This window comes from Schistocerca gregaria, chromosome 2 (assembly GCF_023897955.1).
Source record: "Schistocerca gregaria isolate iqSchGreg1 chromosome 2, iqSchGreg1.2, whole genome shotgun sequence".
In the NCBI taxonomy this organism is placed as follows: Eukaryota; Metazoa; Arthropoda; class Insecta; order Orthoptera; family Acrididae; genus Schistocerca; species Schistocerca gregaria.
Window position 1 is genome coordinate 624695452 of NC_064921.1, and position 25949 is coordinate 624721400.

At 38.8% G+C, this 25949-nt stretch overlaps 1 protein-coding gene across 2 annotated transcripts in view; it reads left to right on the plus strand.

The window, feature by feature from the left end:
• Nucleotides 1-25949, plus strand: part of LOC126334632 (phenoloxidase 2-like) — a 210421-nt gene that overhangs the window by 28631 nt on the left and 155841 nt on the right. For both annotated transcript variants that reach the window (XM_049997067.1, XM_049997068.1), the window contains one exon: nucleotides 2438-2596. In XM_049997067.1, coding sequence (XP_049853024.1) covers nucleotides 2438-2596 — 159 coding nt within the window. The remainder of the gene's footprint in view (nucleotides 1-2437; nucleotides 2597-25949) is intronic.

The following is a 25949-nucleotide window of genomic DNA, read 5'->3' on the forward strand; positions in this document are numbered from 1 at the left end:
TGAAATTTGCTGAACCACTGTTATTATTTAACAGTTTTCCTGTGTAATGTATCACTTTCAGTTGCTTTCTTCTTAAATACTGGTCTAAACTGGCAAGACATTGTAATAATGGCTATGTGTGTGTGTGCCAATGTTCATTTGCCTGTCAAATACCTCTTTGCTCTAAAATGTTGATCTGTAAGCTTCACAGATCTTATTGCTAGGGCAAAGTTTGCATAGCAATACTGACTACTTAAATGACTACCAAAATCAAATTTGAAGTCAAGCAATCAAACAAAACTATTTTGCTCATAGCTCGTTACTTTAGAGAAAGTTATTGTTTTTCAGTGATATAACACTTCCTAAACTTAATTTGGGCACTTTCACAATGGGGAAAGTGCTTCACTGTATGTATCATTGAATAGTAATTTACCACAATTATTTTGTCCATCAGTGATTTCAAATTTGGTTTCATCAGTCACCATCAGATCAAAATAGAAGAGCTGTCCTTCCAATAAACATGAGTCAGAAGCCTTTCAGAATTTTCTTGTAACAAATCGAGCACCAATAACTTCAGTAGGATTCTATTGTACAGTTACTATATTGGTAAGTAAATGTAGTTAATGATGCACATTTAGTCAACATTTGGTTTATTTTGCAAATTTTGATAACATGCAATGGTCATGCCCGTTCAACAACTGAGACATTTTTATATATTAATTTTAAACATCAGTTTTCAACAAAGAGTAGAGATGGTGCTGACAAAGGGTGCCCCAATGTTCATGCTGCTGTGGACCACTGATAATTGTGACCCACATTGCTGATTTACTGCGTTGGTGGAATATTTATGAATCACTTGTCAGGATCTCCTCCATGCAACATGAAAAAAAGTAGAGAACACCAACAGTTTAGTAGAAAAATCATAGAAATAACTTTACATATTTAAAGCATATACTATTATGGCTTACCTGATGTCATTCAAGTTGAAAATGAGGACAGCGCTGCTTACCAGTTTGGAGCACTGCTAGTGCATGATCACAATACTGATGTCACCTCACTCCATATGGCATCATTTTGTCATGCAGTTCAATGCTCCACACTAGGTCATGTTGCAACAGCTATATATATTTTAGAACTATTTACATGAAATTCGGACAGTTAAACTATACTTCATCAGTCCTGCAACATTACATAAATGACCATGTTGCATGATGGAACATATTTTCACATTCCTCTTAGTGAAAACTAACTTTAGAATCATCTACAAGCAAATTTGAAAGGTCGAAAAGTAAAACATTTATGTATGGCAGAATTTTTGCTGTCTTGAGATCGTCATCCTGCAGTACCAAGACTGTATTTCAGATCTATTTCTTGCACTGGACAGAATTCCTTATTTTCTATAATGTTCTGTATTTGTAAAACTACTAGTTTGAGAGGGTTAATCCTCCATCTTCAGGCATTGAAAAGTGGTCAGTTACAGCCCCATGGCAAAGGATGAGCTTCTGGCCTTCAATTTTGTGATACTAAAATGTCTGAAGGTGAAAAAATGGTGTTCTGAAACAGGTGGCATTATTAACATGGAACATTGTAGTAGATGTTTTTGCTTACAGGACTTCATTACTGTCTTCATATGTTGTAATATGGACAAAATTATTATCTGTTTCTTGCTTTCTTGTAGGTCATCGAGTACAGAGAAAGGGTTCAGTCGAATATGTAGAAAAGAGCCTGCTATATAATTGGTTGACTATGGAAATCATACTGTAAGACAGTGTTAGGATATGGTGGTATAGAACTTGGTCATCAGGGTCTTACTGCTACCAACAAGTATTAACTAATGTGTGTGTGAAATTTAGTAAATAAACACTACAGAGCTTAACTGGAGACCATGTAACTCATAATACTGTGTGTTTTTGGCTCTTTTTACTCAGTGCTTCCTGATGATGATTCACATCAGTGACACCTCATTAAACCAAAGTGGCAGACTGCTACAGATGCTCAGTATATAGCTGTATATCTCATACTTTCTGACTACCAATCGTCTATATGTAATAATAATATGACAACATTTGATACAGAAATTTGATATTTTTTTCAATATATATAGTAGTGACATGTTAATACAAGTTGTACATTACACAAATATATGTGAGTAAAGGAAGTCTTAAGATAGAGAAAGTTTTCTGAAATAAACAGTTTAATTTATGGACTTATTAACAATTGGATTTATGTAGTGAGTAAGATATTTATGACATATATACTAGTGATGAAGAAGTTAAAATTATGCTGGTAAAAGTAAATATGTTGTTCAAGCATTGGTGCACAAATTAACTGTATTGTGAGATATAGTTATTAACACGACAGTATATGTTATTCAGTGTTTCCTTTTTTAACATAGGAATGTTAGATGATGAAAACACAATCTTTTAATATAGTTGTGTTTCCATTTAATGGATTCCAGGCACAGAGAATATCCTTAAAACCTAGACAGAGACAGCAGGATTTTATAACAGACAAACTACAGTACATCCCCTCACTGATGGGGCATATGAATGAGCCGGTATGCCTTCTAAAGGGAAGACATAGAAACATTGCATTTAAAGTGCCAAAAGATTATTTGGTAAGTTATGGTAATTTTATGCAAATATCTTACTAATGTGATGAATGAAACACAACATATTTTTCCAATTTCTGCTGCATATACAGTGAATGCTATTTCAACTGTTATACCATTTTCAAGTAATCCTGGAATAGTAATGATGGTCAAATTTTTTATATGAACTTATACAGTGTGTTACAAAAAGGTATGGCCAAACTTTCAGGAAACATTCCTCACATACAAATAAAGAAAAGATGTTATGTGGATATGTGTCCAGAAACGCTTAATTTCCATGTTAGAGCTCATTTTAGTTTCTTCCACCTATGCACACTGGAGCACGTTATCATGATTTCATATTGGATTTTGTACCTGAGCTATTAGAACATATGTCTTTACAAGTATGACACAACATGTGGTTCATGCACGATGGAGCTCCTGCACATTTCAGTCGAAGTGTTCGTATGCTTCTCCACAACAGATTCGGTGACTGATGGATTGGTAGAGGCGGACCAATTCCATGGCCTCCATGTTCTCCTGACCTCAACCCTCTTGACTTCCATTTATGGGGGCATTTGAAAGCTCTTGTCTATGCAACTCCGGTACCAAATGTGGAGACTCTTCGTGCTCATATTGTAGACGGCTGTGATACAATACACCATTCTCCAGGGCTGCATCAGCGGATCAGGGATTCCATGCGACGAAGGGTGGATGTATGTATCCTCGCTAAAGGAGGACATTTTGAACATTTCCTTTAACAAAGTGTTTGAAGTCACACTGGTACGTTCTGTTGCTGTGTGTTTCCATTCCATGATTAATGTGATTTGAAGAGAAGTAATAAAATGAGCTCTAACATGGTAAGAAAGCATTTCCTGATACATGTCCACATAACATATTTTCTTTCTTTGTGTGTGAGGAATATTTCCTGAAAGTTTGGCCATACCTTTTTGTAACACCCTGTAGAAGCATATGCTGAATGGCTTATTTTGGCATTGGTAATTACTTGCCGTGCACTTTAAGTGTACAATACAGCATTCTGGAGTGTTTTGTTGAGATGATTTCTCAGTTTGTGTGCTGTCAGAAATTTATGAAGAGAGCTCACTTTTTATTTGCATGTGATTGTTTGATAGTAAATCTTACTCCTCCAGTGCATATATGTTTGTAGATATTACATTATAATGTACATTTTACAATCTACAATAAGAACAGGATCTCCAAGATCGACCTACTGTCAAATTAAGATACATAACTCCTATGCTTACCAGGACTCCTCTGCTAATAAGCATGAACAACATTTAATAAAAGCATTAATTTCAGGTATCTTCTTAACTTCTGCTGGGCGAGACTTACTATTTTCCTCATTTGTCATTATTCATACGTTGTATGTACTTTCATCTGTTGTTATTTTCAGTTTACTTTGTTCTCAAAAAATAGGGAGTGATATGCATGTTGTACTTGCTGCCTTTCATAGTTGTTCAGTAGTATGGAACTCTGTGTCTCCTTTGGCTCAAAGCATCTTTTCACACTATACTTCATGCAACTAAATTTAATAACACAGACCAATGAAAATTTTTTTTTGAAAAACTTTCTTTACTTTGATATATAGACTTTTATGAGCTGAATCCAAATCTAGCCTTAGTTTTTATTATATCACTCATGAGTTTTGAGCAATGTGCTTTTCATTATATAGTATAAAAATCCTATGCTGCATGGTAAATGAGGAAATTAATGAAATGCTTTGTTACAAAATAACTATGGTTTGTATTTACAGTAAGCTACTTAAAAAAAAAACATATGCGTTAATGGAGGTTTCACTTGTCAGCTGGAATTGGTTTGTATTTTCTTCCTCTTTTTTCTTTGAAGCTTCTTGTGTAGCTTTTTCTACGATGAGTCGCTGGGTGAACTTCTCGGTGATGTGACCAACAATAGTCCCCCATCATGTTGATGTTCCAGCGGCCTTGGTAGTGTTTTCCCATCACTTTAATGTCGTGGTGAAAACGCTCTCATTGCTCCTCACTAACATCTCCCATATTGTCCAGGAAGTAATCAAGGTGACCGTTCAAAAAGTGAACTTTCAGGTTCATTAAACATCCTAAAGTTTTCAACTTGTTTAACATTATTGCTATAATAGGAACATATTCTGGGTCTTTTTCCTGTCCTAAGAACTTTGTAACAACTTGCTTGAATGATATCCATGCTTCTTTCTCATTTAAGGTCATTGTGGATTCAGAGTTCACATCAAACATCAGTTTTCTAATGTCAGGTCTGACAAAGATGCCTTCTTTTAGTTTAGCTTCTGAAAGAAATTTTTGCAGAGATAATTAAAACATGATCCATCTTTAGGCAAAGCCCTTACAAACTGTTTCATTAGGCCTAACTTTATACGTAGAGGTGGTAGGAGTATGTTTTTTGGAACTTCAAGATTTTTGCATAGAATGTTCTTCTCACCAGGTTTTAAAAACTCCCTCACAGGCTAGTTCTTTCTGCATCAGTGTTGATCCCTAGTCCTACTGTCCCATTCACACTAGAAACATGGAAATTTGGTAAAGCCACCTTGCTGACCAAGGAGCATGCGTGTTACTTTCAGGTTGCTACATATCATCCAACCATGAGCAGAATAGCCTATTTTATTTAGCACTATTTATAGGTTTTCATAGCTTTCTTTCATATGTACAGAATGTCCAACAGGTATGGATGCATACTAGTTACCATTGTGTAATAAAACAGCCTTTAAACTAGTTTCGGAAGAATCAATAAACAGCCTCCAGTCTTCCTTTTTGTATTACAATGGAATTCATCATCATCTGGTTCATCTATATCAGATTGTACATCAGAAAATACTTCTGTTTGAATAGAATTTAAATCGTCTGGTGGTTCAGGAATCGGCACATCTACACCATGCCCTACTGATCAGATGGGGATCAGAAGGTTAGGGTAGCTTATTACCATCTTGCTTTTCGGATTATGACCAGTAATATCAACACTGAAAAAGTAGCAATCATCAGAATGATTTCTTGGCTCCCTCCATATCATAGAAACAGCAAATCTCAGGTTTTTTTCCTATGCAGCACCCAAGATTTATCTTGATCACCAAGTTTAGATACAAGGTATGATAGATAAACCTTTTCACCAAGTCTGTAATGTTTCTTTGATGTTTTTTAATCACAAATTCATAACAAATATAACAAAAGCTGTCAGCAGAGTTTTTACAATCATGATTAGACATTATACTGAGCACATGTACAGGAAAGGGGAAAGTGAGGTTAGGTTGACAGTAAACAAAACACCATATGTTAACATAAAAATAGAATCAACCTTTTTTGCCAGCAAATGTTTTTCAGCAGTGCTAGCAATCTCATCTACATTCATTACACCTCCTTTTTAAATTATTTTATCTATATAAAAGCTGTTACATTGTTTTAAAAAATCGCTTAATTTAATAAATTTAACTGTAAAAGTGAAGAAATGGTGGGCGATAAAAGTTTTTTAAGTATCATATTTGGATTTCCCACCCTAAAAAAACCTACGAATAAGGTATTTTTAGCAAAAAAGTATTTCCATCATTGGCCTGTGTAATTTATTACTTACTCCTAGGAGACTAATACTGTTCCTACCTCAGTTTCATTAAATTTTTTGCTTTTATTGATATGATCACTGGAGAATCATATTATTGTCTCTCTCTCTTATCAACATTAACGTTACATAGTCCATTTGAATGTCAAATATTGCCTATTTAAGTTCCCTGTTCTCTTTTTTCCTTATGTTTCCATGGCTGTACAGGTAGGAGTAGACTTCATTAGACTCAAATAGATACTGGTGTTGGAATAAACCTACATCCACAATAGTAACTTCAATTGCAGAATTTCTTAAGGCTTGTTCTGTGAATGGGAATTGATTTGATTTTTTTGTCCTGTTTTTAATTCTGTACAAGGGATATACCTACTTGCAACATAGCACAAGTCAAGGAATACAAAGTCACATCAACGTATTTAGTTACCGGACACAAAATCTTTTTGCACTGAATATTACTTTAGTTCTAGTCTGTGTGCTGTCACCTGAATTTGCTGCTGTAAACTACTTACTGGCACAAATGACACAACAATAAATGTAAATTTTTATCTATGTAACAAATTTCGTGTGTCGATAAAAGTTTATATGTGTATGTTTATGTTCTGAACTTAAGATTACAAGTTTATCTGTCTTTACTATAACATATTCTGCAGTTGGTTTCTTTTTTTGTAGTTGTTTATATTTATTAGCCAATGCTTTGAAACTCTCTACAGAGTCAAGTCTAATTACAAATAAAAATTTTGACAGTCAGTTTTCGTGGGTGAATGAAAATCTTCATTTTATGAGTCTGCTTATAGATGAGCACCAATTTATGATTAATGTGCATGCTGAAATTTTAGGTGACTGCCTGCTAGATACACGTCATTTCCCCACTTCTCTTGTAAGTGCTGCCTACAAAAGATGTTTCAGATAACTTTTCCAGATTTGGTAAATGTTGAACCCCTGAAAACAAATTATCATCAAGGAAAATCAGTTGATTTGTTCATTTTGAATTGAAAAGAGTTAATGAATTAATGTTGTATCACATTCACTCATACAATATACTTCCATTCTACTTGGTCTTCTTAGGCACGCTGCAGATATTCATAAAATTGCTAGCATCTGTGCTGTACACAGTATGGTGAGTATGGTGTAACATTTTTGCATAACTGGATGGTGTGCTGTGAGTTGGCAGTTCAAACCCAACCATCATCAATTATTTGTTACTAGCCTTTCCCCATGGCTTTACACATGTATGCATTTTACACGTATTTTGAACACACCTCCCCCTCTGTGTGTCCTCCTCTTCCTACTTGTGTCTACCCACCTTATTCACCCACCTGTATCTGTCTGTCTCTTCCTCCTCACACTCCTTGTATATTCGTCTCCTGTTCCACCTCTCTGTCCATTTCCTTCACTCTCTCTCTCTGACCATATCTTCTTCCCATATCTCTCTGCCCATATCTCCCTCCCCCTCTCTCTTTTAATCTTTGCGCCCCTCTCTTCCTTTACCACCTGTTCACTACCTCTCTACAACTTCCACCTGCTTCATGCATCTCTCCCTCCTCCTCCTCTTCCTCCTCTCTCTCTCCCTCTGTCCATTTCCTCCTCCCAGTCACTGTCAGCCACCTCCTTTATCCAACTCAACCTGGTCCCAGCCACATTCATTGGCACATGTGGCCCATGTGATGCAGTTCAACACAGTAGACATGTATCACTCGAGTATGCCTCTCAAGCAGGTCAGACTACACATCTGGGGATTGAAAATTATTTATTTGCCCTGATGTACAGGCCACCATGCAAAGCAGATTGGTGTAGGACAATATTACTCCAACACAACATGCCTCACATACATGACAGCCCACATGTTGGGTCCTGGAAAACCATTTTATGCCCCTAACATGTAGGCTGCCCTATAAAGCAAGTTGATTTGGTAGGTCAGTACTGTTCCAATACAAAATGCCACTTGTGGCAGGGAGCTTATATGCTATGTGCTGTAAAAAACATGTTTTTGCTCTTATCTTCATTCCTATTGGAGCTAGGAGGTTATAAAATCTACAGTTCTGATACTCATGGGGTCTGTACAAATATCTGAACTTTCCATTCAGGAGTTCCGTTCTGCTCTGGTTGTATGCTGGTATTCATAATACACTACTGGCCATTGAAATTGCTACACCACGAAGGTGATGTGCTACAGACGCAAAATTTAACTGACAGGAAGAAGATGCTGTGATATGCAAATGATTAGCTTTTCAGAGCATTCACACAAGGTTGGCGCCGGTGACAACACCTACAACATGCTGACATGAGGAAAGTTTCCAACCGATTCCTCATACACAAACAGCAGTTGACCGGTGTTACGTGCTAAAACATTGTTGTGATGCCTCATGTAAGGAGGAGAAATGTGTACCATCACATTTCTGACTTTGATAAAAATCGGATTGTAGCCTATCATGATTCATTGCTGCTTGTGTTGGTCTAAATCTACATCTACATTTATACTCCGCAAGCTACCCAACGGTGTGTGGCGGAGGGCGCTTTACGTGCCACTGTCATTACATTCCTTTTCTGTTCCAGTCGCGTATGGTTTGTGGGAAGAACGACTGTCTGAAAGCCTCTGTGCACGCTTGAATCTCTCTAATTTTACATTCGTGATCTCTTCGGGAGGTATAAATAGGGGGAAGAAATATATTCGATACCTCATCCAGAAACGCACCCTCTCGAAACCTGGCAAGCAAGCTACACCATGATGCAGAGTGCCTCTCTTGCAGAGTCTGCCACTTGAGTTTACTAAACATCTCCATAATGCTATCACGGATACCAAATAACCCTGTGATGAAACGCGCCGCTCTTCTTTGGATCTTCTCTATCTCCTCCATCAACCCGATCTGGTACGGATCCCACATTGATGAGCAATACTCAAGTATAGGTCGAAGGAGTGTTTTGTAAGCCACCTCCTCTGTTGATGGACTACATTTTTTAAGGACTCTCCCAATGAATCTCAACCTGACACCCACCCTACCAACAATTAATTTTATATGATTATTCCACTTCAAATCATTCCGCATGCATACTCCCAGATATTTTACAGAAGTAACTGCTACCAGTGTTTCAGTGTATCATATAATCATACAATAAAGGATCCTTGTTTCTATGTATTCGCAATACATTACATTTGTCTATGAAACTTCCTGCCAGATTAAAACTGTGTGCCTGACCAAGACTCGAACTTGGGACCTTTGCCTCTCGTGGGCAAGTGCTCTACCATCTGATCCCCGCGAAAGGCAAAGGCCCGAGTTCGAGCCTCGGTCGGGCACACAGTTTTAATCTGCCAGGAAGTTTCATATCAGCGCACACTCCACTGTAGAGTGAAAATCTCATTCTGGAAACATCCCTCAGGCTGTGGCTAAGCCATGTCTCCCCTGTATCCTTTCTTTCAGGAGTGCTAGTTCTCCAAGGTTTGCAGAAGAGCTTCTGTAAAGTTTGGAAGGTAGGAGACGGATACTGGCAGAAGTAAAGCTGTGAGTACCAGGCGTGAGCCATGATTCATTAGCTCAGATGGTAGAGCACTTGCCCGCAAAAGGCAAAGGTCCCGAGTTCAAGTCTCGGTTGGGCACACAGTTTTTATCTGCTAGGAAGTTTCATATCAGCGCACAGTCCACTGCAGAGTGAAAATCTCATTCCGGAAACATTTGCCTATGTTAAGAGTCAGTTTCCACTTCCTGCACCAAGTGCCTATCCGCTGCAGATCTTCCTCCATTTCGCTACAATTTTCTAATGCTGCAACTTCTCTGTATACTAGAGCATCATCTGCAAAAAGCCGCATGGAACTTCCGACACTATCTACTAGGTCATTTATATATATTGTGAAAAGCAATGGTCCCATAACACTCCCCTGTGGCACGCCAGAGGTTACTTTAACATCTGTAGACGTCTCTCCATTGATAACAACATGCTGTGTTCTGTTTTCTAAAAACTCTTCAATCCAGCCACACAGCTAGTCTGATATTCCATAGGCTCTTACTTTGTTTATCAGGCGACAGTGCGGATCCAATGACTGTTAGCAGAATATGGAATCGGTGGGTTCAGGAGGGTAATAAGGAACGCTGTGCTGGATCCCAACAGCCTCGTATGACTAGCAGTCGAGATGACAGGCATCTTATCCGCATGACTGTAATGGACCGTGCAGCCACATCTCGATCCTTGAATCAACATATGGGCACGTTTGCAAGACAACAACGATCTGCATGAACAGTTCGACATTTGCAATAGCATGGACTATCAGCTCAGAGACCATGGCTGCGGTTACCCTTGACTCTTGAATCACAAACAGGAGTGCCTGCAATTGTGTACTCAGTGACGAACCTGGGTCATTTTTTCAGATGAATCCAGGTTCTGTTTACAGCACCATGATGGTTGCATCTGTGTTTGATGACATTGAGGTGAATGTACATTGGACATGTGTATTCGTCATCACCATTCTGGCATAACACCTGGCGTGATGATATGGTGTGCCATTGGTTACACATCTCAGTCACCTCTTGTTCACATTGACGGCACTTTGAACAGTGGATGTTACATTTCAGATGTGTTACGACCCATGGCTCTATCCTTCATTCGATTCCTGTGAAACCCTACATTTCAGCAGGACAATGCTCAGCTGCATGTGGCAGTTCCTGTATGGGCCTCCTGGATACACAAAATGTTTGACTGCTGCCCTGGGCAGCACATTCTCCAGATCTCTCACCAATTGAAAACGTCTGGTCAATAGTGGCTGAGCAACTGGCTTGTCACAATACTTCAGTCACTACTCTTGATGAACTTTGGTATCGTGTTGAAGCTGCATGGGCAGCTGTACCTGTACACGCCATCCAAACTCTGTTTGACTCAACGCCCAGGTGTACCAAGGCCGTTATTATGGCCAGAGGTGGTTGTTCTGGGTACTGATTTCTCAGGATCTATGCACCCAAATTACGTGAAAATGTAGTCACATGTCAGTTTTAGTATAATATATTTGTCCAATGAATACCCGTTTATCATCTGCATTTCTTCTTGGTGCAGCAATTTTAATGGCCAGTAGTGTAAATGTGTTTTTCAGTGGTAAGTGTTATATTTCATTGACAATCCTGCTTTTGCATTTGGAGGTGATTGTGGTTATGGCATGACCCTGTTTGGTGGACACACTGTGTACTTCAGAAATTCTGCATCATCGTGCTTCCAATTAGGCGATCTAAGAGCCATCACTTTCCTGGACAGGAAACAGAGTACAAGCAGTATATTGTTCCCTAGGTCTGTATATTGAAGCGATCAGTGTATTCCAACACAGCAGTAAGTCAGCTACACATCAGGTATCCACCAGTGTTTTCTGTGGACATTGGTCAGGACCCTATAAAATGGCTGAGAGGATTTGACTGACCACCAAATACAATAGGTGGAATGAGATGATGTCAGCAGCAAGCCTTCTTGGTGGTAGAACAATTGAAGAACAGGACCCAAATCCGAGGGGAAATGACACAGTCTCAAATATAGAATATTTTGGCCCTTTGCCACATTGTGAATGACAGCATCTGACAACATCTCATGCTTGATGAAAGGTGTGGTAGAAGACATTCACCAAGTTTTTGTGGTAAAGGACATCACAGCAACTGTGGAATTCATGAAGGGAGTCAGTACATTGAGAAAATGCAACAGAAAAGACTTGTATGAAAGAAGCACCAATCCCAAATGTGGTCCCTGTGCCAGTTGTGGAAGACCACCACAGGCTTATCTCTCTTCTACGTCACATACTAAGAGAATGGTGCGACATTTTACAGCAGCAAGAACTGTTGAACCAAGTAATAGCAGCCATGAATGTTGAACCCATATCAGGAGGTAACAGAAAATGTTGAAGAAGAGATGTATCAATCTTTAGCATCAATCTATAGTAGAAGATGCCAAGAGGACTGGACTCAGCCCACTCAGACTAATGTTGCAGACTTGAAATGGTAACCCAGCACGTGACCAACACAGATACAAACAACTTCTTCTCCAGATATAGTGTCCTGCAAAGGAACAGACATTTGGAAGACAGTATGACTATGCATCACCTGACATCAGCCAATAGTTCTACTCATGCTGGTCAACTGCAGGTGATTATAGATAACCTGTGGGATGTAGCTTATTGCCATACCCTGCAAAAGGTTTCTCCCCAATATGCTGTAGCCATTCCCTGTCACAGTACAGGGGTACAAACCAGCTGCTGATAAATTCAGGGAAACTAAGTGAAGCAACCAATTCTGAAAGTGAAGCCACTGCAGATGCAAATTCTCCATTGATGACAGTCAGTAAGAAGTCAGGACATATCACTGACATCATCATCAATGGCCAACATGTCCAGGCAGTAGTCAACTCACGGGATTCTTTTTCTGTAATTTCAAATGGTTATCATCACTCAACAGTTAAAGAAGAATATGTTCTGTTATATGAAATCAATTGAATTGAAAGTCACAAAAAGGGAAATATCTCCATCTGACAGGAATATGTATTACAATAATAAATATCAGTGACAGAACACACCCATGTGAGATTGTCATTTTAACAGAATGTAGTCATAATGTTATGCTTGTATGGGGTTTCATGCAGGCATTACTGTAAGAGACTGTGGAAGATTGGAGCTCCAGGTTGAAGAAGCTTTCTAATAGGCACATGTAACAAAGACTACTCTGGGCAGTTGTTTGCAGTTGAAGATGATGCTATCCTGCCATTATCAATTAATTGAATTCTCCTCACTGATTCAGGTGTTAACTAAAATTATGAAGCTTTGGCAACTGCAAAAAGCTTCTCAGGGCTACAAAATAAATCTAAATGCAAGGGATGATCATAAGCACACAAGAAGCCACAATTCGTCTCTAAAAGATATGTCCATAGAGAAAGCCAAAACAATTCTGAAAAGGCAGCTTAGTTCCATTGATAAAGATTCCTGCCCCACTACCACTACAGGGACTGCAGGGTAGAAAGCTACTGTCGAACTGTAAATAGGATCTGGTCTGACTAAGGAACAATGTCACAATGTGTTAGCTGTTCTGCTTCCAAATATGGTTTGGAGAAAAGATTGAGCAGGAAGCCCATGGAAAAACATCCTATCAACACTGGGGATCATCAACCAAGTTAGCCAGCACTTGTACAGTGGGTCTCCAGCTGACGGCAGTCAGGGAGGAAGTGGAGAAGATGCTGCAAGATGACATAATTGAACCTTCAGAGATTCATTTGCTCTTTCCTGTTGTGGTTGTGAAGTAGAAGAATGGCATATGGTGTTTCCAGGCTACTGCTGATGGCTGAGGTAAATCATGAAAAAATATGACTACCTATTGTTGCACACTGATGATGCCCTAGAGTTGTTACAAGGAGCAAAATATTTCTCAACTGTGGACATGAAGTAGCCTACTGGAAAATTGAAACGGCCAAAGCTGACTGGAAAAAGACTGTCTTTATAACTACTGATGGTTTCTATGATGACTTCCATTTACGTTGTTTGGATTTTGTATTGCACCTACCACCTTTGAGTGTATGATGGACAATTACTTCAACAACTAAAATGTAAGATATGCCTCTGCTATCAGGATAACATTGTTGTTTGTGGTTTGAAGAATATCTAAGCTGCCTATGAATAGTGTTGAAGTATTTTCAGACTATAGGTCTTTGCCTGAATTCAAAAAGGTGCCTCTTTGCCACCCAAGAATTAAAAATCTTGGGTCACTTAGTGATTATTGATGAAATCTGTCCTGACACAGAGAAAATAAGGGTGCATTTGTGAAGTGAGAAGTTTTCTCAGAATGTATGCAAAATTTCTTTGAGCGAGCTGCACGAGAGGTCTCTTTAAGGAGATGCTTACATCTTCTACAGTACTTGTGTTGTATGATGAGAATTCTGAGATAGAACTTCTCAACAACACCAGCAGTTATGGGATAGTTGCAGGTCTAGTACATATTTTGGAGGGTGCTAAAAAGGAGGTAGCTAATGCTTCCAAGTCTAAGATGAACAACTCTGCAACTGAGAAATTTTGTGTTATTTTGGCCATAAAAAAGTTCCATCCATATTTATTTGGCAAACATTTCACCATTGTAATGGACCACCATTGTCTGTACTGGCTAACTAACCTAAGGTACTTGCTGGGTTGACTGACAAGGTAGACCCTGTGGTTTCAGGAGTACATCATCACAAAAAATAGACAAAAACATAAGGACATTGACTGGGTTTCTAGAAATCCTTTGGTGGAACACGTCATTGTGCAGCACAAAATCTCATTTATCATTGCATCAAATGGCACTGCTGCTGCTGAACAGAAGAAAAACCAGTATTACTGAAAACTGTAGAAGCCTTGAAGATCATTGAATCAGCTAGAAGAAAATTCCAAGTAATAAATGAAATATTCTGTTAGAGGAACTGCGATCCAATAGCATGGAAATGATTACTCATCAGCCCAGCTCAACTGTGGCCAGTTATCCTGAAGTCTTTCCATGACCCTCCAACATCTGGTCACCTGGGTTTCATGGAGACAGTACATCAAAGCAGCTGCAAGTATCACTAGCTAAGTCTCTACTGGTCCATTAGACACATTCATTTGTTACTATGTTACCTACTGTAAGGAATGCTAATGATGCAACCACATGCTGCATTTGCCTCAGGGCATGTGGTACCAGTTCTGCCTGTAACAGCACCATTCCACTGAATTGGAATCGACCTCATTGGGTAGGTTCCTGATGTTGACAAACATGAATCAATCTACACTGTCTACACAGTCTACACTGACTGTCACATCCACTAATCTGTCACCAAAGCAGTGCCAACTGCTGAAGCTCTGGAAGTGAATTGTGAAAAACTTCATTTTAAACCACACACCACCCGGTGTGATGGTTTCTGATCATGGATATGTTTTGGAGCCAAGACTAGTATCAGAGGTAATATCACACTGTGACATCACCAATAGACAAATGGCCTCACAGAATGTTTTAATAAGACTTGATAGATATGGTATCGATGTACACTGATTTCAAATAGAGAGATTCAGATATAGTACTACCTTTCACGACATTCACATACAACACAGTGAAGCAAGACAGTATAGCCTTTACACTGTCTTTTCTTCTGCATAGTTGAGAGGGTGAAACAGCAATGGATACACTTGTTTTTGCTTCAGCTGCATGATACTAGGATGACTATGTGAAAAACAACATAACTGGGACAGAAGACAGCTGGCTTACATATGGACCTGGGACACCCAAGCAAAAGCACAAGAGTACTATAATGCCAAACACTCACTGTTGAAATACAGACCAGGAAGCTTGGTATGGATTTTTTGCCTATGTGGATGTTGGCACAATTGCAAAAGTTACTGAAGCACTATTTCAAGTGTATGGTATCATTCATTATTTGTTGGATATCATGTACAAAGTTGAGGATTATGACCATTCATCAAAAAGACAGAAGTGCCTAGTACAATAATGGGGTGCAGATTGATAATGGAGGGCTTCTTGTTCAACGAAAATGAAGACCTGCTCAGTGATCACCATACTTCAGTGGGTGAGGCTACCCATAATGCTCATCATAATGAAGAGAATTTGACAACATGACCAGAATAAAAGGGTCTTCCAGGGCTGCCAAACTGAGGACCATTGATAAGATATAGGTCCATGGTTCTGTAGTTGGCTTCAATGAGTACTTCTGAAACAGCACAATGCTATTTCTCCAGGGTGGGAAAACAGCCACAAACTGTACTGCATCAGTGTGGCAGTTGTTAATGTTGATGATTGGCATGATTTGTGTAACCTGTTCAAACCAGGCCAGCAGCAGTTATCTGTCATTTAGTATTACCATTCCTGGAAGTGTCTTGAAATTTTTTTAGGCTTGTAATGTTTGTATATCTTGGAGTATTCAGTGTTCATATAAATTGCAGCACTCTCCACCCAGGAGTTCAGTTCTATGCTTTCAGTGCTACATGTTGCTCTTCATTGATGACTTCCCTTTCAGACTCGGTCTTCTTGGTTGTTACATTGTGAAAATACAGAGTGAAAATTATTGAACTATACAAAAAAAATGTAAATTAGTTACAAACTGTAGCGTGCACACACTACATTCAACATGTTAACATCACTGCAGATATTTGGGTTTAGATCATGACATGTTCGACACGCCTGCCATCCTTCGTGATGATGTGGCACAGATGAATAGCAAAATTCTATATGACCTGCCAAAGTTTCAGAACTCAGTGCTGTCACTGACGTCCTGAATGGCTGTTTTCAGTTCAGCAATGGTGTTGGTGTTATTGCCACAAGCCTTGTCTTTAATGTAGCCCCACAAAAAGGAGTTGCATGTGTTCAGATCTGGAGAATATGGCAGCCAGTCGAGGCTCATGCCAGTGGTCTTGGTACCTCAGAGCCAGAATGTTGCCACCTAAGTGCTTCTCCAGGTCATCAGACACCCTCCTGCTTTGAGGGCATTGAGCTCTGTCTTGCATGAACTACATCTTGTTGATATCAGGGCCACTTTCGATAATGGGGATGAAATCATCTTCCAAAACCTTAACATACCGTTTGGTGACTGGACATTTCACACTACAAGTCATTTGTGGAGGATGAAGAGACTTCTCAATAATAAAATGTGGATTTTCAGTCCCCTAAAAGTCCCAATTTTACTTATTGATGAATCCATCCAAACGAAAGTGGGCTACATCGTTAAACCAAACCAGTCATCTGCTCAATTTCCCAGGGCTGGTTTGAAACACAGCATCCGTCTTGTCAATGTTTTCCAGCATTTTTTATGCTTTTTGGATGAACAACATTGCCAACACTGTCATAATGAACACTACCTGCTCTCTCAAACTTGTGAATCAAATTCTTGATTGTTAGCACACTTGAACTAATTGTCTTCAGCTTGAACTTGGTGATGCACTTCCTTTGAACTGCAGTTGGGCTGTTATTGCTTGCATAGTAAGCCTTCACAAGCACTATATGTGTATGTTTTCATGTACAAATGACTGAGAACAACAAGAGTTGTGTGCATGCGCATACTAATTCCCATGGTGGCTCACAGCCAACTGTGCAGTTTGAACGTCCTAATGCGAACGATTCAGAAGTTATGATTTTATTTAATGTAGTTCAGTAATTGTCACCCTGTATTATTACTGGATCAGACAGTGACTACATCTTTCTCACACCTGATTAAATGAGTGGAATAGATCTGATTAATTAGTGTTCCACTGTCTGTAAATAGAAGTGAACGGCAATGCTCTTTTGTGACTCTAACTAACTTTATTGAACATAAAAAATTAGATGTGATTAAGAACAAAGATCAAGTATTTTACAGACCAGTATTCCACAGATGTTACATGATTCTTTCCTTAACAATTGAAATGGACAAATGTTACAGTTTCACTAGAGCACTTGCTTCTACACATTTTGTCATTCCTATGGTGGCAGATATTTCCTAAGCTAATACACTCATAGTTAGTATTACCTCAATACTAAAGCTATTTTGTATCCTGGTAAAAGCATGATTTCTTCTTGCCAAAATATGATACTGTGACAAACCGTAAGACCATTACAGGACAAAGTATGCTGTCAGATTCACAAATTAAACTTCAGGTGGCATGATTACAGTACAAATGACATAAAACCATGATTCAGCTGAATGAGGTCTCCGTAGTACAAAAGAGTAAATAGTAGGGAGATACAGGAAAACAGTAAGGTGAGGGGTTGGGGGCAGGCAACTTAGAACCAATCTGAAAGGGGCCAATGTGACCTCGTGGTCTTATGACTCAAGTAGGGTTCCACAAAACCTAGGTTAACGAGAGCCCATGTCGTGTAATGGCTCTCTTGAATCTAAGTTTTAGTGATTATACCCCTTCCATTTCTTTCCTGATTTCTCCCCTTAGGTGGAGTTCTTGTTAAGAAAGCTAGAAATAATGCTTTAGTTGATTTACATGTGTCACTACTGAATATATTGTGAGCCATACTTCTTGGAAGTAGGTACTGGTCAGCTGGCCTGTCTCTTTGTGAACGTAACAAATTTCTTAATAAAACTGTCTGTTGTACACTAGTTATGCATTTCATAATTTAAGCATTTGCTGCATGTCGTGTCGTCATTTTGTGTCTCCTCATGCCAGAAAATGACACATCGTACATTTATTCTACAATCTTTATCCTGTGGTTACAATGTTTTATTGGCCCCCATGCACACACTCAATTGACATATAAATTTCCAATGTATGAATTTATGGAACAGATTCTCCTGAATTCTGTGTCAACATCACTTTTCAGATAGTAGTTATACACAGACTATATTGAGATTTATCAATGAAAGAAATACATTAAAACTCGCGTGTTCAGTATATTTTTCATAATGTATCAATAGTGTGAAAATTTATCTGCTTAGTTAACATTTAGGCATCAGTCTAGCTACAAAGCTAATGTTCCAAATAACTAATAAATACAAACACCTTGGATACTGAACACCAGTAAATTCAGATTGATTGGAATCTTCTTGTTTTGCATATTTTTACACTGCAACATCAGCACAAGGACATTAAGTATGTGGTACAAGACCACTGTGAGTGAGTGTCATAATAAGTCCTGTCATTATGACATAATACATACCTTGGGAGGAAGACAGAAACTGTTTCTCAAGCTAAACAAATTTTGCTTATTGACCCCAGCACTTCTGTAATATTGCAATCATTACTGAAATTATGACATACATAAAGGATGTTGTAATCTTACCCTCCCACACATCACCAGTAGTTTTACAGTATCTTCAAGAAGATTAATTGCTTTGTTTCAAACACTTTGAGAGGAGTAAGATACAATAGTTTTGTTACTTATCTTCATTTTCTTGTTGTTGGCTCCAGTTCATCACGTCTATGGGTAGATTCTTTGAGCTGAAATTTTGAGTTTATGGGTTCCAGTTCACATGATAATTGATGAAGTAATTTCTGTTTCTATGACTCTTTTATTTTAAACCATTCTTCTATGTCACACTGTCTTTACAATCTCCAATTTAAAACACAAATTCACATTGTTATTGCCAAAATGAAAAACATGTCTAATTCCATCAGAGAGGTGTGCCCACTGCCTGTAACTCATTCTGGGGTACCAACAAAAGAGTTTACAAACTTTCTTGAAAAGAGGAGAATCTTCACCAAGTTATATCATTATTTTGTAAATGAATCCAGAAATAAATTTAATAATTAGTGTCAGATGGCATGATTAATAATAGGAATGTTAAGTGTGTCAGATATTTTGTAATTTGAAATATTTCTAAAAGAAGAAGAATTTTAGCAGTGTATACAGAGTTAGTACATATCAATTAATTTCTTTGTATACATTTTAGACTGAAATATAATACATCATATACAAAATCATATGAAATTCATTTAGTTAAACAGCTGACATAATGTTCACCTATACAAGATTCGAAATGTTAGAGGAGTATGTCCCATTACAGTGACCCTCCTAAGAGTCATTTGGTAGATTTACTCTGGTAGCTCTGAGGATGTTTTCAATTTTGTCTCTCTCAGGTGTAGGTAGGGTTAGTCCAGGCCAGGATGGGTTATAAAGCATTTCATGCATCATCTACTATCAATTGGAAACATTCATTTAAATCTCATCATACATAAAATTTTGCTAGATTTATAATTTTCTGAGACTAATCAGTAGAGAAAATCCCAGAAGCTGTGTGCTAATGGGTGTGGCTATCAATGTGGTTCAGATAAAATTCAGCCATTTTAAACAAATCAGTGCCATTTGTGCCATGTCATTGCATGTCTCATGGTTTCCTTGTGCATGTCTGCTTACTTTGGCCTTACAGAAAATAAATTAATGCATATTGCATATTTTGATTTTTTGAACTTAATATGACATATTTTACACTTTAATGCTGCACACCAAACACTTTTTTCTGCCTTTGTTGAATAATATTACACTTCTGTGCATAATAGTGCATTTTCTCAATTTTGGTTTGTACAAACTGGAATTTCCATAAAGAATGATAAACCATTTTCAGTGACAATGATCTCGGTGCTTTTACCAAGCAGAGATATGATATCATTACTGCGGAGTGGTGAATTTTGGCAAACTACTGAGAAACAGTCATGCTCTAATCTCCCTGCAGCCTCCAAGGTTATTTTTAGCTCTTCTTCTTTCGGTTCTGATTTGTGCTGAGGAAGTAATCAGGAATCAATGAATATGAATTTTTTGGAACACCATGACATTTAAAGACAGGGTTGTTGAGATAAACAGGTCTGATATTGCTTTGTTTGAGAGAGAATCTAGAGCAATGTTTTGCACCAAAAATGCAAAGAATCTGGAATTATTCAACCTTACACTTTCCCATTTAAGTATTTATCTTTCACTTCATGCAATGGAGGTAGATCATTCTCTGCAGATAAACACATGATCCTAAATTAGGAGAAATTGGATTATTAGTTATCAGCAGAAAAATGCTCCTATTGGAGAAGAAAAAAAGGTAAATATGCCCTTGTGTAAAGGGTAACTGAAAAGTGGGGTACCAGATGCCCCATTCGACCTTCCTCAGCAAAAAAATGATCTCAGACATTTTGGCATGCGAACATATTTGAAACTGTTTTTAACACTCAGCTTACCTCTCATTCCCACAAGCTGCCCTAACTGTAATTTGCTCACACCCACTAGTCCATTACTGCAAAGCGCTCATATCAATTCACTACCACTTGTCCTTTCTCACTCACTCATTTAGCTCATTTCATTGTCAATATCTCTTTGTGTTTTTCTAACTACCACTGTCCCATCTCACAGCCAGTCTCCTTCTTTCTGATGTACTACTACTACTGTCTCCTTGCACTATCACTGTCTCCCTCTTGCCCTCACTTCCTGCTAACATCTCATTTATTTATTCCAGCTGCTGCTGTCTCTTCTCACTGTCACTATCTCACTCTTCCTCATTGTCAAGACCACATACACAGTCTCTTATTACCACTGTCTCTCGCCCATTTCCATTTTCTCCATCTCCTTATTCCTGTCCCTCTGGCATTGTCTACATCACTCTTTTCCTAGCATTGCTCTTTCACTTTCAACTATGTTCCACTGCCACTGTGTCTCTCTCTATTTCTCTCAAGCTACTATTGTCTTCTTTGCTCTTTCTGTACCACAACCACTGTTTACTGTCACCCAGTATTTATTACTTCCCCATCTCTCTCACACTGCCACTGTCTTCTTTTCTCTGAGTGTAAACATGTCTGAATATGTGAACATACCAGACTTTTAGGATAAATTTTTAAGGTGCTGAGGAAAGTAGAATGAGGCAGTTGGTACCCCAACTTTTCAGTCAGAATCTTTGAAATGCCAGCATATTCACCTTTTTTATGCTCTGATAGGAGCGAGTTTCTACTGGTTTCCTTGTTTTTACTGCTACACCAGGGCATGTCACTCATGTGAAAAGAGCTGTATGGGTCAGTAAAATTTTGAGAGTTTACTTATGTGAAATTGAATTTTACATGCACAAAAATATTGTGTGTGTTTCAGTATTACACGGGGTTCTCAGAACCATTCAGATGATAATGGGGACTCTTTGCAGCATATTTCTCCATGCTACATCACTTTGTAAACTATATTTTTGCATCACACCATATTTTACATTTGTATTTTACATCTACTGTACTGTACTGTAAGGTAACTTTGGACCTCTGTATCTCAGAAATGGAAGCAGATGTCAACAAAATTTTCAAGGTTGTTAGAGTTTGAGATCTTAGGAATATATTGTAAAAATGCTAGCCATTTGCTGTGCATGGCTGTCTTCAAATCTGTGGCTTGGTTTTGGTATGAAAAATGACAAAAAATGTTTTACTGGGATTTTCTAATGAACTGTCCATGAGCTAATGGTGTCTATGTAATACCCATAAGGCCCACAGCAGACCACGTCAATTACATTACATTGGGTGACCACATTGGGTGATTTTTGCTGTTTGAGGTATTAATTATAAAATTTTGAGTAAACTTTTTTTCAAGAAATGCAGTTATGTGATATTTTTGTTGATGAACTCAATTTTTGGGAGAAACCAGCCAATCCAAGTGGATTTTTATGCACTAATTTTAATGAAAAGTTATTAGTAATGTTGTTTATGACTCTACTGCCTTGTGAAATGCTGAATTATTGCAGCCCCAAAGTTCTACCATACTCCAGATAACGTCTTTGGTGCTAACATTAAACAGCTGTAGATGGGTAATTAGACTATTACAGTAGTGCTTACATAATTTAAACTTATTGTAATGCTAGTGGACAAATCAAAATCAGTTTTCTTTTTCCTTCTTGTTACAAAGATATTCATAATTAGAAGTTATCATTACAGAACATGGCACAAAACAATAAACTACAGCACTTACACTAAACTCAAATATAAGTAATAACTGAACTGATCAATAAAACAACAACTAATCTCAAGTAAGGCCAACAACATACAGTAGTTGGTGTTGTTTGAATTTGGGATTAGTGATAGCTGGTACTGCTACCAATATACTGATAGTTTAAATCTATGGGTTGCTTTGTTGGCTATCGATAGTGCATATCCCTTTTTTGTCATTTGATTGAAAATAAAAGTATCTTTCAAGTATGCTACATGGCAACTAGGTCATATGTAACTTCATTTAGGAAATAGAGTGTTACGCCACCCCACCCCCCCCCGCCCCCTCCTCCACCCTCACCCCCCTCCTACCTACCTTTTAGCTATGCCCTCAGTCAAAGTAGCTTTGTCAGTTCCAGTATGTTAAAATACAATAAAACTCCACTCAATACATCCTTCACTCTACATATACATCTACATTTATACTCTGCAAGCCACCCAATGGTGTGTGGCGGAGGGCACTTTATGTGCCACTGACATTACATCCTTTTTCTGTTCCAGTCGCATATGGTTTTCAGGAAGAACGACTGTCTGAAAGACTCCGTGAGCACTCGAATCTCTCTAATTTTACATTTGTGATCTCCTCAGGAGGTATAAGTAGGGGGAAGCAATATATTCGATACCTCATCCAGAAACGCACCTTCTCGAAACCTCACGAGCAAGATACACCGCAATGCAGAGTGCCTCTCTTGCAGAGTCTGCCACTTGAGTTTGCTAAACATCTCCGTAACACTATCACGGTTGCCAAATAACCCTGTGATGAAATGCGCCACTCTTCTTTGGATCTTCTCTATCTCCTCCGTCAACCCGATCTGGTACAGATCCCACACTGATGAGCAGTATACAAGTATAGGTCGAACGAGTGTTTTGTAAGCCACCTCCTTTGTTGATGGACTACATTTTCTATGGACTCTCCCAATGAATCTCAACCTGGCACCTGCCTTACCAACAATTAATTTTATATGATCATTCCACTTCAAATTGGTCCGCACGCATACTCCCAGATATTTTACAGAAGTAACTGCTACCATTGTTTGTTCCGCTATCATATAATCATACAATAAAGGATCCTTGTTTCTATGTATTGGCAATACATTACATTTGTCTATGTTAAGGGTCAGTTGCCAATCTCTCCACCAAGTGACTATCCACAGCGGATCTTCCTGCATTTCTTTACAACTTTCTAATGTTGCAACTTCTCTGTATACTACAGCATCATCCGCGGAAAGCCACATGGAACTTCTGACACTATCTACTAGGTCATTTATATATATTGTGAAAAGCAGTGGCCCCATAACACTCCCCTGTGGCACGCCAGAGGTTACTTTAACATCTGTAGACGTCTCTCCATTGATAACAACATCCTATCTTCTGTTTGCTAAAAACTCTTCAATCCAGCCAAACAGCTGGTCTGATGTCCCATAGGCTCTTACTTTGTTTATCAGGTGACAGTGAGGAACTGTATCAAACACCTTCCGGAAGTCAAGGAAAATTGCATCTACCTGGGAGCCTGTATCTAATATTTTCTGGGTCACATGAACAAATAAAGCGAGTTGGGTCTCACATGATCGCTGTTTCCGGAATCCATGTTGATTCCTACAGAGTACATTCTGGGTTTCCAAAGTTTTGCGCATCTGCTCGACGACGCTTCTTGAAGAGTGGGACTACCTGTGCTTTTTTCCGTTCCTCTAGAGACATGTGGTACACAGCTGTTAAAAGGTGGGCAAGTTCTTTTGCGTATTCTGTGTAGAATCGAATTGGTACACCATCAGGTCCAGTGGACTTTCCTCTGTTGAGTGATTCCAGTTGCTTTTCTATTCCTTGGACACTTATTTCAATGTCAGCCATTTTTTCGTTTGTGCGAGGATTTAGAGAAGGAACTGGAGTGTGGTCTTCCTCTGTGAAACAGCTTTGGAAAAAGGTGTTTAGTATTTCAGCTTTACATATCTCATCCTCTGTTTCAATGTCATCATCATCCCGGAGTGTCTGGATATGCTGTTTCGAGCCACTTACTGATTTAACATAAGACCAGAACTTCCTAGGTTTTTCTGTCAAGTCGGTACATAGAATTTTACTTTCGAATTCACTGAACGCTTCACGCATTGCCCTCCTTACGCTAACTTTGACATCGTTTAGCTTCTGTTTGTCTGAGAGGTTTTGGCTGCGTTTACACTTGGAGTGAAGCTCTCTTTGCTTTTGCAATAGTTCTCTAACTTTGTTGTTGAAGCACAGTGGGTTTTTCCCATCCCTCACAGTTTTACTCGGCACGTATCTGTCTAAAATGCATTTTACGATTGCCATGAACTTTTTCCATAAACACTCAACATTGTCAGTGTCAGAACAGAAATTTTCGTTTTGATCTGTTAGGTAGTCTGAAATCTGCCTTCTATTACTCTTGCTAAACAGATAAACCTTCCTCCCTTTTTTTATATTCTATTAACTTCCGTATTCAGGGATGCTGCAATGGCCTTATGATGACTGATTCCTTTTTCTGCACTTACAGAGTCGGAAAGTTTGGGTCTGTTTGTTATCAGTAGGTCCAAGATGTTATCTCCACAAGTCGGTTCTCTGTTTAATTGCTCGAGGTAATTTTCGTATAGTGCACTCAGTATAATCTCACTCGATGCTCTGTCCCTACCACCCATCCTAAACATCTGAGTGTCCCAGTCTATATCTGGTAAATTGAAATCTCCACCAAAGACTATAACATACTGAGAAAATTTATGTGAAATGTGTTCCAAATTTTCTCTCAGATGTTCTGCCTCTAATGCTGCTGAGTCAGGTGGTCGGTAAAAGGAGCCAACTATTAACTTAGCTCAGTTGTTGAGTGTAACCTCCACCCATAATAATTCACAGGAACTATCCACTTCTACTTCACTACAGGATAAACTACTACTAACATTGACAAACACGCCACCACCGGTTGCATGCAATCTATCCTTTCTAAACACCATCTGTGCCTTTGTAAAAATTTCAGCAGAATTTATCTCTGGCTTCAACCAGCTTTCTGTACCTATAACGACTTCAGCTTTGGTGCTTTTATCAGTGCTTGAAGTTCTGTTACTTTACCAATGCAGCTTTGACAGTTTACAATTACAATACTGATTGCTGCTTGGCCCCCGCATGTCCTGACTTTGCCCTGCACCCTTTGAGGCTGCTGCCCTTTCTGTGCTTGCCCAAGGCCATATAACCTAAAAACCGCCCAGTCCATGCCACACAACCCCTGCTACCCATGTAGCCACTTGCTGCGTGTAGTGGACTCCTGACCTATCCAGCGGAACCCGAAACTCCACCACCCTATGGCGCAAGTCGAGGAATCTGCAGCCCACACAGTCGCAGAACTGTCTCAGCCTCTGATTCAGACCCTCCACTCGGCGGGTCCAGTCAGACTGCAGTGGCAGTACAGTGTAGTCAACCTAAGCA